Below are 13250 nucleotides of genomic sequence, written 5' to 3'. Positions count from 1 at the left end.
CCCTGCCAAAAACAACAACCTGTTGTTCTAGTTAAATGAAACCATTTAAATGCCCATTGCTTTTGGTAGTGAATATTGTTATCTTCCAAAATCAGTATGCAAAAATATCCCTTAAAATATTCATTAGAAACATTAACAGAGGTCAACTCCCAATGACTTCACATGTATTTGCTTCAGCTGGATTTGGCAAATAAAATATCCAAATCCGACACAGTGTTTGATGTGTCTACAGAACAAATTAGAAGAAATATCCAAACAAGTCAGTTTTCTAAAATCTTGTGAAAATGAAGCCTGATCAATTTAGAGTTATAAATGGTATACTTTAAGGTTAATGCCAACAAGGGTACCTTTTGTAGAAAAAGAAATATTACATTGAGACTTCCCGACGTGATATAAATCACGATTTAAATCGAACCCACCCTGTCCAGAGGTTACAAAGAAATGATGAATTCCTGAAAAGGGGGATTTATAATCCAAATGATGAGAGAGCCATTCTGTTGCTCTTCAGACATAGGTATCAAAGGCATATAAAAATTGCTCATGTTTATCGAGATTTAATGTAATCTGTTCCTTTGAAAATAAGATTTGAAGATGCATCTCTTCAAGGAAGGGGCAGGGTTTTGAATAGTAATAGTAATTAGTGACATTATGTAATACGAATCCTAGCCCAGGATTATAATTTTTATTGTTTTATTATTCTAAGAATGGCACATCCCCAAGACTTCTGAGAAATGGCAAATTTAATGTGCCAAAATGGCAACCACATGTGTTAATCGGTTGCCAGTTGTCTTGGGCTTGTTGCCATGGTCTGTGCTTTGCGAACAGTTTCATCGTGAGCAGAATTTTAAATGACTCTTTACGTTGGCAACAGAGTAATTTTGAGTAAACAACTTGGATATTATGTGGTTGTCCTCATTTACAAGAGTTTGTGATTCAGGTTTTTATGAAGAGTGTTTTTTCAAGCCAATATCAGAGCCTTAGTAACTATGAAAACATTCTATTGTACATTTTTAATTTACCCATCACCTACTGTTTAAATTGCTTTCCTCTTTCATTAGGGTAGGGTTAAAAGGATTTCACTGGATTGGTTTCTCTTCAGGACCAAGACAAGGAATAAACTACTCATTTTTGGTATTTAGTCATTCAATCAGTGGTGTTTACTGAGCTCCTACTAGGTGCATAGCACTGTATTAAGAGTTTGGGAGAGTACAATACAACAGAATTAGCAGATACGTTCCCTGCCCATAACGAATTTGCAGTCCAGAGGAAAAGAAAATGGACCCTGTGGGAAGCATTCCTTTTGATTCTTGTGATTTATTTCAAGAGTGCATTTGCTGGGGGTCTTCAGAAAGTCCAGGTTTGGATTGCTGTGATTTCAGTCCAGATTGGCAGTCTGACAGCTTCTCGTAAATGAATGTGAGCAGTGACTCAAAACTTCCTAGGATGATCCTAGAAACTAAGTAATACCTAGAGACTACTGAGAAATACCTGAGTGTGAAATTTGGGAACCTTCTGTTGATTTCCACAAGTGAAATTGAACTCTGGAATCAAGATGAGGCTTCCAAAGAGTTGACTTGTAGACATTCCATGAAATTTTATTTGAATGGAGGAAATAATTGGTGTATGTATATTTTTTTTAGGTTAAATTTTGGAGAGACAAATGTCCACTAACCAAAAACAGGCCCAAGGGTTACAAATATTATAGTCCTAACCTCCATTAGTTATTTGAATGTGGTTTTTTTTTTTTACAAATGGATCATTTTCTTTTTCCTAAATTAAAATAGTGCTAACAACACTGGAGTACTGGTCCACAGATATGTTAATATTGCTACAGAGAATTACAGAGAAGCAGCGTGGCGCAGTGGAAAGAGCATGGGCTTTGGAGTCAGGGCTCATGAGTTTGAATCCCAGCTCTGCCACTTGTCAGCTGTGTGACTGTGGGCGAGTCACTTCACTTCTCTGTGCCTCAGTTCCCTCATCTGTAAATGGGGATTAAGACTGTGAGCCCCACGTGGGACAACCTGATTCCCCTGTGTCTACCCCAGCGCTTAGAACAGTGCTCTGCACATAGTAAGCGCTTAACAAATACCAACATTATTATTATTATTACAGTTTTGAACTTAAGCAGGACAGGTAAGTGCTTGACCTTCCAAAACAATTGGAAATAGCAGGGAGTTCATTTTTCCATTTTTATTTTGCAGGTAAAGAAAAGGTGGCCAGCCTCCCGGTATATGTATTTTGACCAATCTCCTTTGATAATTGATCATTTCTGCATAATTCTGAATGATGACTGAACAGGATTTGGCAGATGTGGTTCAAATAGCAGTGGAAGACTTGAATCCTGATCATACAGCAACTGCAGGTATGGGAATGGCAGATGAAATAATATAAAATAAAACCTGAGGATTTGCCATTAGCCATGTTAATAGCAAAAGATCCCAAATACATTTTATTTCTTAACTGATTTTTGAGGGCATAGTTAGTTTTTAAGAAGGAACTTAAAGTCTAAAATACCTGATTCCAGGTATTGATATCTTTTGTTGTGACCTTGGAGACAATATATTTTTAAACAGTTACTTGATAAAGATCATCTTACCTCTTAGTCACCTTGATATATAATCCTTGAGGGCTTTTGAGACAGTAGGATTGTTTGGGTTTTTGCGATTGAAATTTTTTCATCTCTTCTCACAAGTGCTTTGCACCCAGTAAGTGCTCAATAGATACGGTTGCTGTAATGAATGAATTGATAAAATACGTTTTTCTGAAGTAGAAATCCTCATTCTAAGCAAACACAGTGGACTCTTTGAGTTCAATATTGGGTTTATTAGGTAAAAATATATGTTTATTTTATCTAGTTATATTTTGGGAGGACTTTAATATGAGTTATTTTGGAATTGAATGAGAGTTTGTTACCAAGAACAAAAGTGTGGTCTTGAACTGTTAACGTTTTATTTTGGTTCTAATGGAGTTTGTGTGTATTTGAAGTAGTTTCTGAACTAAACATATCTCCATTAATTTCAGTAAAGCATTGAAATATTAGATACACAACGTGAAATGTTTCAAGAAAAAGCATTCAATTTCTTATTTGCTAACATATAAAGATTACATGAATAGTCTTTTACTCTTTGTAAGCTAATCGATAATTTAGTAATTATGGTTTTAAGAGCTTACTATGTGCTAAGGCCTGAATGGATATTGAGTAACCAGATTGGGTCTCTGACCCAAGCAATGTTCACAATATCCAGTGCTTAGAACAGTGCTTGGCACATATGAAGCGCTTAACAAATACCATGATTATTATAAGGGGTAGAGCAAGGTGGATGTGTATCTCCATTTTACAGATCAAGAAACCGAGGCCCAGGGAAGGTAAGTGGCTTTGCCCCAGGCCAGTGGTAGAACTGGGATTAGAATCCGGGTGTCCGGTTTCCCAGTTCCACGATCTTGCCACTAGACCACATTTCCTCCATCCCTGTGGCTCTCCACAGACCACGATGAAAACTGATGTTTATGGAAGTCTTTTCTATTTTGTTTTTCCCATCCCCATCATTTAGACATATAAGTTGTGGAGAATATCATACAGATAGATGAAGTACACATCCCATGTTTGAAACGTTTAGTGCATGTCACCCTCCTCCTCACACATCTCTGGTGGTTGCCTAGTCACCTCCATATCAAACAAAAACTCGTCACTATTGGTTTTATAACTTGCCCCCTCCCACCTCACCTCCCTCCCTCCTCCTACATCCCGGCCCGCACACTCCTCTCCTCCCGTGCTAACCTTCTCACTGGGCCTCGTTCCTGCCTATCCCTCCGTCGACCCCTGGCCCACGTCCTACCTATTTATATTGATGCCTCTTTACTTGCACTGGTCTCTTTCCCCTGCTCCCAGACTGTGAGCCCACTGTGGGCAAGGATTTTATCTCTTTATTGCTGCATTGTACTTTCCAAGCAGTTAGCCCAGTGCTCTGCACACAGTAAGCGCTCAATAAATACGATTGAATGAATATATTATTTAAATATTATTTCTTATGAGAACTTAGGTAAGTGTTCATTGTTCCTTTTCTAGTTATAAGCAGGCATTGCTTTTTATGGCATTTTGAAATAAAGCCAGTGTTGGTAGAAAACTGCCTTGTCAATGTGAATTTAAAAATTTTCCCCAAATATACATATATTTGAATCATAAGTGGTAGTGTGAAAATAGTTGCCTGGGTGGAGACTAAGTAAAACCATTCAGCCAAGAGTTGAATCCAATTCTGTTTTTGGCAAAGGCGATATTCAACTTTAATAAGTGAACTTTCCCTGTATATTTTAAAGGCTAAGCTCAAGAGAATTCACAACAGAGTAGAGTAGCATTGACTCAATCATTTCCACAAGGCTTGATAGTGACAGTCAGTTATTTGAAAAAGTTCACCCTGGGTCTAGTTATTAATTTCTGCCTTTATGTATCTTTCTCTTTCTTACAACTGCAGAAAAGAAAATGAAATTCACATGCAAAATAAGGAATAATAACAATAATAATTATGGTATTTGTTAAGCACTTACTCTCTGCCAAGGACAGTATCAAGCACTGGGGTAGATACAAGCAAATCGGGTTGGAAGCAGTCCGTGTCCCACGTGGGGCTCACAGTCTCCATCCCCATTTTAAAGATGAGGTAACTGAGGCACAGAGAAGTGAAGTCACTTGCCCAAGGTCACGCAGCAGACAAGTGGTGGAGTCCGGTACTAGAACCTGTGACCTTCTGATTTCCAGGCCTGTGGTGTTGATGATGGTTTTTGTTAAGCGCTTACTATGTGCAGAACACTGTTCTAAGCGCTGTGCTTTATATACTGTGCTGTGCTGTTTCTCTAAAATAGGAGAGGGTTTCATTTAGGGCTGAGAGATATGGACTAAGGCAGCAGTGTTTTATGGCTCTGGTTTTATAGTGAGGCAGTAAGCTGCAAGAATATGAAAAGCCAGGTTTGGCTGTGGGGAATATTGAGCGAAGGAGGTATGAGTGAAATAGCTGGGTCATTTCATTCATTCATTCAGTCGTATTTATTGAGTGCTTACTGTGTGCAAAGCGTTGTACTGAGCTCTTGGGAAGTACAATGTAACGATAGACACATTCCCTGCCCAAAATGAGTTTACAGTCTAGAAGGAGAGACAGATTTTAGTATAAATAAATTACAGCTATGTTCATTTGAGAAAAGTGATGAAGAGAAAAGATGTAGCCCAGGTGGGAACTCTCTCAGATGATAAGTTAATGCCTACACAATCCAATGTTTTTTTGCCTGAGATGCGATGGAGGCAGGGAACTACCGAAAGCAATGCTAGGTGTCATTGGCATTTTTTTTTACTAGGTAAACCTAAATATCGGTGAGCAGAAGAAGCACTTGGAATCTGTGACTAATCCAGTGAGAGACAAACTAATTGTTTTCAGGGAGTCCAGAGGTTGAACCTTCAGTAAATCTTCTTTCTTCAGCCTTGGGAAAGCCTCATCAATGAAGAGTCTGTAAATTCAGATTTTGTTAAAGTAGAAAAATGGAGGGGAGGTAGAGAAAGTGTGAAGAAAATAGAAGTGGGTTAGGAAAGGGGAGGGGAAGATCTGACGGCAGGGATGGGCCACTGGAGAAGGAATTGCCCCCCCTAAACTTTTCTGAGGGAAACTGTATGAACAGGTGGTCCCTTGCAAGTTCAACTTTCCTCCAGCTCCCCCACCTCATCCCACTACAACCCAGGCTGACCTTCTAATTGTACCTTGATTGAGGCTCTTTTGTCTTTCACACCAGTGCTCATGGATTTATCCTTGCCTGAGCTCCTTAACTTAACCGGAGAAGCAGCATGGCGTAACGAATGAAGCACGGGCCTGGGAGTCAGCAGGTCATGGATTCTAAGCCTGGCTCCACCACTTGTCTGCTGTGGACCTTGGGCAAGGCACTTCACTTCTCTATGCCTCAGGTTCCTCATTTGCAAAATGGGGATTCACTGTTCCCCCTCCTACCTAGACTGTGAGCCCCATATAGGACCTGATTATCTTGTGTCTACCCCAGCATGTGGAACAGTGCTTATTGCCCAGTAGGCGCTTATCAAATCTCATTATTATTTTTAGTATAAACAAATGCCACTATTATTATTATTATATGCTTTCATAAATGCCATTTTAGCTGCTGATCCATTCAGGTTAATGTTTCCTGTTTTCCATTCTAATCGTCACTTACTCTTCTGATGTATCTTTCCCTGTAAGTAGGGACTCTAGTAGGCAGCTAGATCATATCCAAAGCTGTTATGCTGTAAAAACCCTCCAGGCAATCTGGTTGAAAGCTGACAAGAATAATTTTGGGGAAAGAAAGCGGGGGAAAACAAACCCTAGCAACATTCTATGATCTGAAGGGCAGAAGGGCTTACTACTTACTTACTTACACTTACCAAAAGATATAGAAGCAGCGTGGCTTTGGGAGTCAGAGGGTGGGTTCTAATCCCGGCTCCGCTACGTATCAGCTGTGTGACTTTGGGCAAGTCACTTAACTTCTCTGTATCTCAGTTACCTCATCTGTAAAATGGGGATCAAGACTGTGTGCTCCAAGTGGAACAACCTGATGATCTTGTATCTATCCCAGCATTTAGAACAGTGCTTGGCACATAGTAAGCGCTAACAAATACCAACATTATTATTATTCTTGGGATGTTCGGTGAATGTTAGTCTCCTTTCCTAGAGCTGCAAGTTTATCCCCTCTGGGGCCAGAGCTCAGTTTTCCTGAGGGATTTCCCTAGAGAGAAACTCAATTTTCTATGCTACTCTCATCCGTACTGGTAGCTGAGTCAATCAATCCGTCATATTTATTAAGTGCTTATTGTGTGCAGAGCACTGTACTTGGAAGAGTATATTATAACACAGTTGGTAGACAGGTTCCCTTCCCACAACAAGCTTACAGTATAGAGTCTACACCCTGATCCGTCCTTCCTGGAGGAAGATTTCTCTATGGTGGAGCTATTTTTCTCTCTGCTCAATCTATAACTTGGGAAAAGGAGGCTAGGGTGCTCTAGTTTTGTCACCTCCTTCCTCGAGAATAAGCCGAAGACTTGAGGAACATGGATGTGCTAAACCAGCTATGTGACTCTCAACACCTGGTAAAGGGCTATCTGCATTTCTTTTATGATCTCTGGGTTTGCAGTGTCAAACCTCAGTCTTTGTATCTCTCTGTATTCTTTGCAAATTATAATGTATTTTTTAATGGCATTTGTTAAGCACATACTATGTGACAAACACTGTTCTAAATGCTGGGGGTAGGCACAAGCTAATTAGATCAGACACAGTCCCTTGCCCACACGGGGCTCACAGTCTGAGTAAGGGTGAGAACAGGCATCCCCATTTTATAGTTAAGTAAATTGAAGTACAGAGAATTTAAGTGACTCACCCAAGGTCCCACAGCAAGCTGTTGGCAGAGCTGGGATTAGAACCCAGTCCTTCTGACCCCCAGGCCCACACTCTCTCCACTAGGCCAAACTGCTGCTCCTGTATTGATAAATTTCTGACTATGGCCATTATTCTATTTGGGAATCTGGTTCAGCCATGATTACTGGGGCTTTTGAAGAGCTTGCAAATGGATCTTGGCTAACCCCTGTGCTCCAGCTTTCCTCTGGAGTGTGCTGAATATAGGAGACTTTACCACTGCAGTCTAGAATTTATGTTCAAACTGTTTTGTGCTTCAATCTAAGGTCTCAACCTCTTGTTTTGTCAAGAGTGGGAATGAATGGACTCAATTAGTGTTGGAAAACTCTACTTACGCTCGAAGACCGTTGAAGTCTCACTTTTGCCTTCTCTTCTCAATTAAGCAATCCATATTTCCTTAATCTTGCCTATTTTCTGGGTGTAGTAATAGCATTTATTGCGTGTCCACTGGGTTCAGCGTGCTGTATTAAGTGCTTGGGAAATATAAAACAAGCAAGTGAAACATCCCCTGCCCAGAAGGAGTTTATACTCTACTGGGGGAGAGATAGACTTAAAAGTATTTACAAGTAGAGTAATTGAATTAAACACTTGAATGTACATTAGAAAAAGTGCACCTATCCTTATAATTGTATTTTGTTCTTTTGTTTTAAAACCTTCCAGAGTAAAGACTGTGTCAGTATTATCTCTACTTTTTTGACTTTCAGTTGTGTTGGAGAATCATGATGTGACAGAAGAAGAGGTAGAACCTGCCCTGAAGCGCCAGCGAATAGAAATCAACTGCCAGGATCCCTCTATAAAGGTCATTAATAGAAATTTTCCACAGCAAATTGTACATAAAGTATTTCATTTGTTGCAAGACATAAGTGAATTATACAAATTATATTCAGGTAATTCCATTATAAGAAGAGTTGGGAATGCGTGAGGCTGTATACCTTTCTTAATGGCTGTCATCATCATTCTTGTATAAACTAAGGGTGGCTGAAGTGATCTTTCTTCCTGCAAAACCATACATGCTCAGAGCTGTTGGATATTAAGCAAATCTGGAAAGCATCTGGATTACTATTTTAGTAAACAAATCTACACTGGCATAGCTCAGTTTTAGAAAAGGCAACTTGCCCTTTTTTCCCAAGGCTAATAATGTATGAAATTAGAATGGGTTTGTACGAGGCCAATAAATCACTCCTTTACCCTTGATATTACTTGTTTGGCCCTCCCGTTTATAGAATCACTTGAGAGTTTATACTTACAGTCTGTTTGAAAACTTGTAGCATTGGAAAACATGTTCAACCTGTCTCGGAACTAGCCACTTGCCAAGAGAGAAAAATAGTTTAAATTGGGTGATGAGAAAAGCATGCTGATTTCAGGAATTACCTCAGTTCCAATATATTTCCGTGTTGGACTGGTAAAAAAAAATCATTTTAAAACTTATTTAGAAGGTTATATTAGCCAGCTCCTAAATGGCTGGACAGGCCAAACTTTTGAAAAGCCAACTGAAGACTGCTTGTGCCATTGATGCTTCTCTTCCTCTATTCTTTTGTCTTTCATGTGACATGAGATGGGGAAAGGGATTAGAGGTGAAACTCATTAGTCTTGCTACTTGTTAGCAGTTCTAATAAAAGATATTGCAGCGGAGGAAATTAATGCTGCTCTTTTTTACTGGAGATAATCAATAACTGACCATACCTCACACTATTTGGTATTGTGAGCTTCTGGTTTCAGTGAACCTTCTAAAATTTCTCAGTCTATTCTAACTGCATTTTGCGAAGTGAACATTTTCAAACTTTCCTTGTTTAGGCATCTGACAGCGTCTTTCGCCTTGTCATACTCCGTCAGACCTCTGTTCTGGAGAGGGCTTTCAGATCGATAAGAAGTAGCCCTCGCTACATGGTACAGGCTAACAACTGCTTCGTGGAAAAATCATTAAAAAAAAAAAGTGCCCTTCTAAGGACTGCAGTCAATTCTGGATTAATTAGTGATAGTTTACCAATTTGCAAATTGTCCAGAGTCATGTTTTATCTTTCTTTCACCATCTCACTAGATATTTACACTTTAAAGGGCTGCATGGGTTGGGGGAAACTCAATTCTCTACAAGTAGATGGCTCCTCGGAAAGTTCTGGGATTTGATTACTGAGAGTGATGACAGTCACACCATCACACTGAATGATTAAAACAGTTCACCATTCTGTTCAGAGCTACAAGACTTATACTTTATTTCTCTCTGTGAGTATCTTTTTTCCCAAACTGGTGGTGTTTTCTTCTAGATTATATAGTCTTTCAAAAAAATTGTATCATATTTCATTCCTGTATGCCTCTTGCTTAATTTGCCATCTGATATTTTGAGACATTCTCATCAACCCTGTCCCCTAATAACCTGAATGCTGTCAATTCTCCTATTAAACATGAGGGTTAATATTTTGATGAACCTCATGTTATGGAGAACTTGAGATATAGTAAATAATTGTGCCTTGACCCAATGTTGTGTGCCTGTACGCAGCCATTTCTTCTGGCGTTGCACCGCATCCTGTCCATATAAGTGAATATTGTCATACATTCTCTAATTCCTTTACATTGTTTTCTCCAAAATGTGTCGTGAAAACATGCATTATGCTGTGGCCGTGTCACTCCCCCTCTTCCAAAACCTCCAGTGGTTGCCTATCAACCTTCGTTATCAAGCAAAACTCCTCACTATTGGCTTCAAAGCTCTCCATCCCCTTGCCCCCTCCTACCTCACCTCCCTTCTCTCCTTCTACAGCCCAGCCCGCACACTCCGCTCCTCTGGTGCTAACCTCCTCACTGGGCCTCATTCTCGTCTGTCCCACCGTCGACCCCGGCCCACGTCCTACCACTGGCCTGGAATGCTCTCGCTCCTCACGTCCGCCAAACTAGGACACTTCTCCCCTTCAAAGCCCTACTGAAAGCTCACCTCCTCCAAGAGGCCTTCCCAGACTGAGCCCCCTTTATCCTCTACTCCTCCTCCCCTCCTCAGCGCCCCGACTGCTTCCCTCTGCTCAACCCCCCTCCCTGCCCCACGGCACTTGTGTATATAGGTACATATTTATTATTCTATTTATTTTATCAATGATGTGTATATATCTATAATTCCATTTATTTATATTGATGCTATTGATGCCTGTTTACTTGTTCTGATGTCTGTCTCCCCCCTCCTAGACTGTGAGCCCGTTGTTGGGTAGGGATTGTCACTGTTGCTGAAGTGTACTTTCCAAGCGCTTAGTCCAGGGCTCCGCACACAGTAGGCGCTCAGTAAACGCGATTGAATGAATGAATGAACGCATTAATGGGGTAAATGAGTAAATGCTCAACAATTGAAGGAATAATCAAGAATTGACCTGGTGAATTCAATAGACCTGAGGTTTGATTTTCATTTCTGACCACTAGGTGGCAAACTTGCTTTTTTTTTTTAAAAAAAAAATGAAAATATTCATAGTGATCATCTCGAGCAGGTGCTAACATTTCCCTTGATAAAATTCCACCTCATGCGCCTTTGAAATGAGCGGCTGTGCTAATGTCCTTTTGTAAATACCTCAAATCAAGTTGATTCCTTTTTACTCGCTCTTTTCAAGTCAGCTACGTGATGCAGCTTAAAAGTAAGCCCTCAGTGATGTCTAAGGTGGTCTTTGAAACATGCATTTGATGACTTCAGGAGCCTTAACTGTAATTAACCAAACATTCTGAGTGCTTAAAGTTGCAGTCGTTAATCTGTTCACGTACTAATGATTTCATTTTTTATGCACTTGGAAGAGCAAGAGCATGTCTGACTACTTGTTTTGTCGTCTGTCTCCCCCGTTTAGACTGTGAGTCCCTTGTTGGGCAGGGATCGCCTCTTTTGTCCATTCCAAGCGCTTAATATAGTGCTCTGCACACAGTAAGCGCTCCAAAAATACGATCGAACGAACGAATGAATGAAGAATTCGGTAGCCACTATTTTAATCAAAAATAAAGTTTTTCTACACGTAGGCAGGTGATTAAACGTGATCAAATATTACATCACATGTCATCCACCAGGGGTGTGTAATTATGCCAAGTTAAAAAAAAAAAAGGTTAGCTTTATTTGCCTGCAAATATTTGAGCCAGCCAGATTTGTGAAATGTACCGTCAGACATACGAAGTTGGAAATTGAAGATGTCGATAAGTGTCCTTTGAGTTTGTCCTGGCTGAAGTCTGATGAATTATGTTTATTTTTCTTCAAGATCCGTTCGTTATTTAAAAAAACAAAAACTACCCCAAACCAATTTTTCTCTCTTTACTTCCCAGTCGTTCCTGTATTCCATTAACCAGACAATATGCTTGCGATTGGATAGCATTGAGGCAAAACTCCAGGCCCTTGAAGCTACTTGCAAATCATTAGAAGAAAAGTTGGACCTGGTCATGAATAAACAGCACCGACCCATCCAAGTTCCTATGGTGGCAGGCTCTCCATTGGGTGCTACTCAGTCTTGTGACAAAGTGCGATGGTAAGAGACCAGAGAAGCTCTGCCTCAATTCCTGATCCCTCCAAAAAAACCCCAAAACATTTCACAATATTGGTATGACTAACAGTTGTGGTAATATGAATGTCAGACATATGAGTTATTTAGAACTGTAGATCTTATTCTTCTTGAAGACGATTGCCTTGTCAGTTTCACAATGTTGCTTTTAGTTAGACTGAGACTAAACATGTGATTGTGGTGCGTGAACAACTAGCGGTCATTTATACCTTTCATTTTGACTTAAGCCAGATAGGTTCATCCTTTCTTTAGGTAATTAATACCGAATACTGGAAGATGGTCTATTTGGCTTTCCGGTTTTCTTAATTTTCATTCTGGTTTTAGTTTTCAGTTCGTACCGCTCTTGGTGTTCTTTCTTCAGAGGACGTATCTTTTCAGTAATCTCTTCTTCGTTTTATCTAAATTGCCAGTGAAGTTTCCAGCTTTTCAGTATGCCATTTTCTTTGTAACTCGGCTATCTAAAAACTCACAGAACAATGTCACCTAGAGTTGGTGGGTATGGAGATTGGAGTTTCTGTATGTGGACTAAATCTTTTCCCTTGAAATAAGTCATATGAAATGGAATTAAAGGAAAGAGTTTCCAAAAAAGGTTCAGACCTGATCAAGGTACCTATTAATGCATGACTAGTGTACATTATAATTTAATCACTGAGTCTTCCAAGTTAAAATATCTTAATCTCATAAAAGGGTATTAAATTTGAGGTTATGTACTATCAGTCTTTCTTTGATATTTGCTACAAGAAGCAATGCATGTATGGTGCTTTGTAATCTACTTATTTTAACTTTATTAAGTTTTTTTTTTCTTTTGGGAGAACACAGCAACCGTGTGTGTGGGCGTAGTGGATAGACTTACACATTCAAGATCTCAGCGTGGCGGTCTGTAATTATAGGTGATGTAAGGAAAAACTACTTCCTGAAAGTTATAAATAAGAAATGCTGTCACGATTTAGAAAATTCCTCACAAAACCCAACCAAAAGCAGACTAAGAAGAATAAACAGATCTGAGGCTTCAATCTCCCTAAATCTTATAGCTGACAAAAGAAAAACTCACACCAGTAGAAAGCTGAAACGAAGTCCATTTTGTGGGAGAAGTAAAAGATTGAGCCTTATGCTCTTTGGGATAATGCATTGGATGGACAAACTGGAAAAACAGGTAATTCTTTGCAAAAGAAGTGTTTTTAAGGACAGTTGAGGCATATGACAGAGATTAAAAGAGGAATTCTCCATTGATCAATGAAATGTGATTTATACTTCCCAATTAAATGTTATAATTTTGTTGGTTTAGACACTTGATTCCCGAAGAACTGTTTCAACA

General features: G+C 39.6%; 1 protein-coding gene across 3 annotated transcripts in view; it reads left to right on the top strand.

Moving 5' to 3' along the window:
* LOC100076573 (BTG3 associated nuclear protein) overlaps positions 1 to 13250 on the top strand; it is a 207415-nt gene that overhangs the window by 18835 nt on the left and 175330 nt on the right. For all 3 annotated transcript variants that reach the window (XM_029076241.2, XM_029076242.2, XM_007672742.3), the window contains exons 2-4: positions 2202 to 2362; positions 8135 to 8229; positions 11703 to 11902. In XM_029076241.2, coding sequence (XP_028932074.1) covers positions 2284 to 2362; positions 8135 to 8229; positions 11703 to 11902 — 374 coding nt within the window. In that variant the 5' untranslated portion in view covers positions 2202 to 2283. The remainder of the gene's footprint in view (positions 1 to 2201; positions 2363 to 8134; positions 8230 to 11702; positions 11903 to 13250) is intronic.

Source organism: Ornithorhynchus anatinus, chromosome 11, assembly GCF_004115215.2.
Source record: "Ornithorhynchus anatinus isolate Pmale09 chromosome 11, mOrnAna1.pri.v4, whole genome shotgun sequence".
Lineage (NCBI taxonomy): Eukaryota > Metazoa > Chordata > Mammalia > Monotremata > Ornithorhynchidae > Ornithorhynchus > Ornithorhynchus anatinus.
Note: the sequence above shows the minus strand (reverse complement) of the source record. Positions and strands in the feature narration are given on the sequence as shown.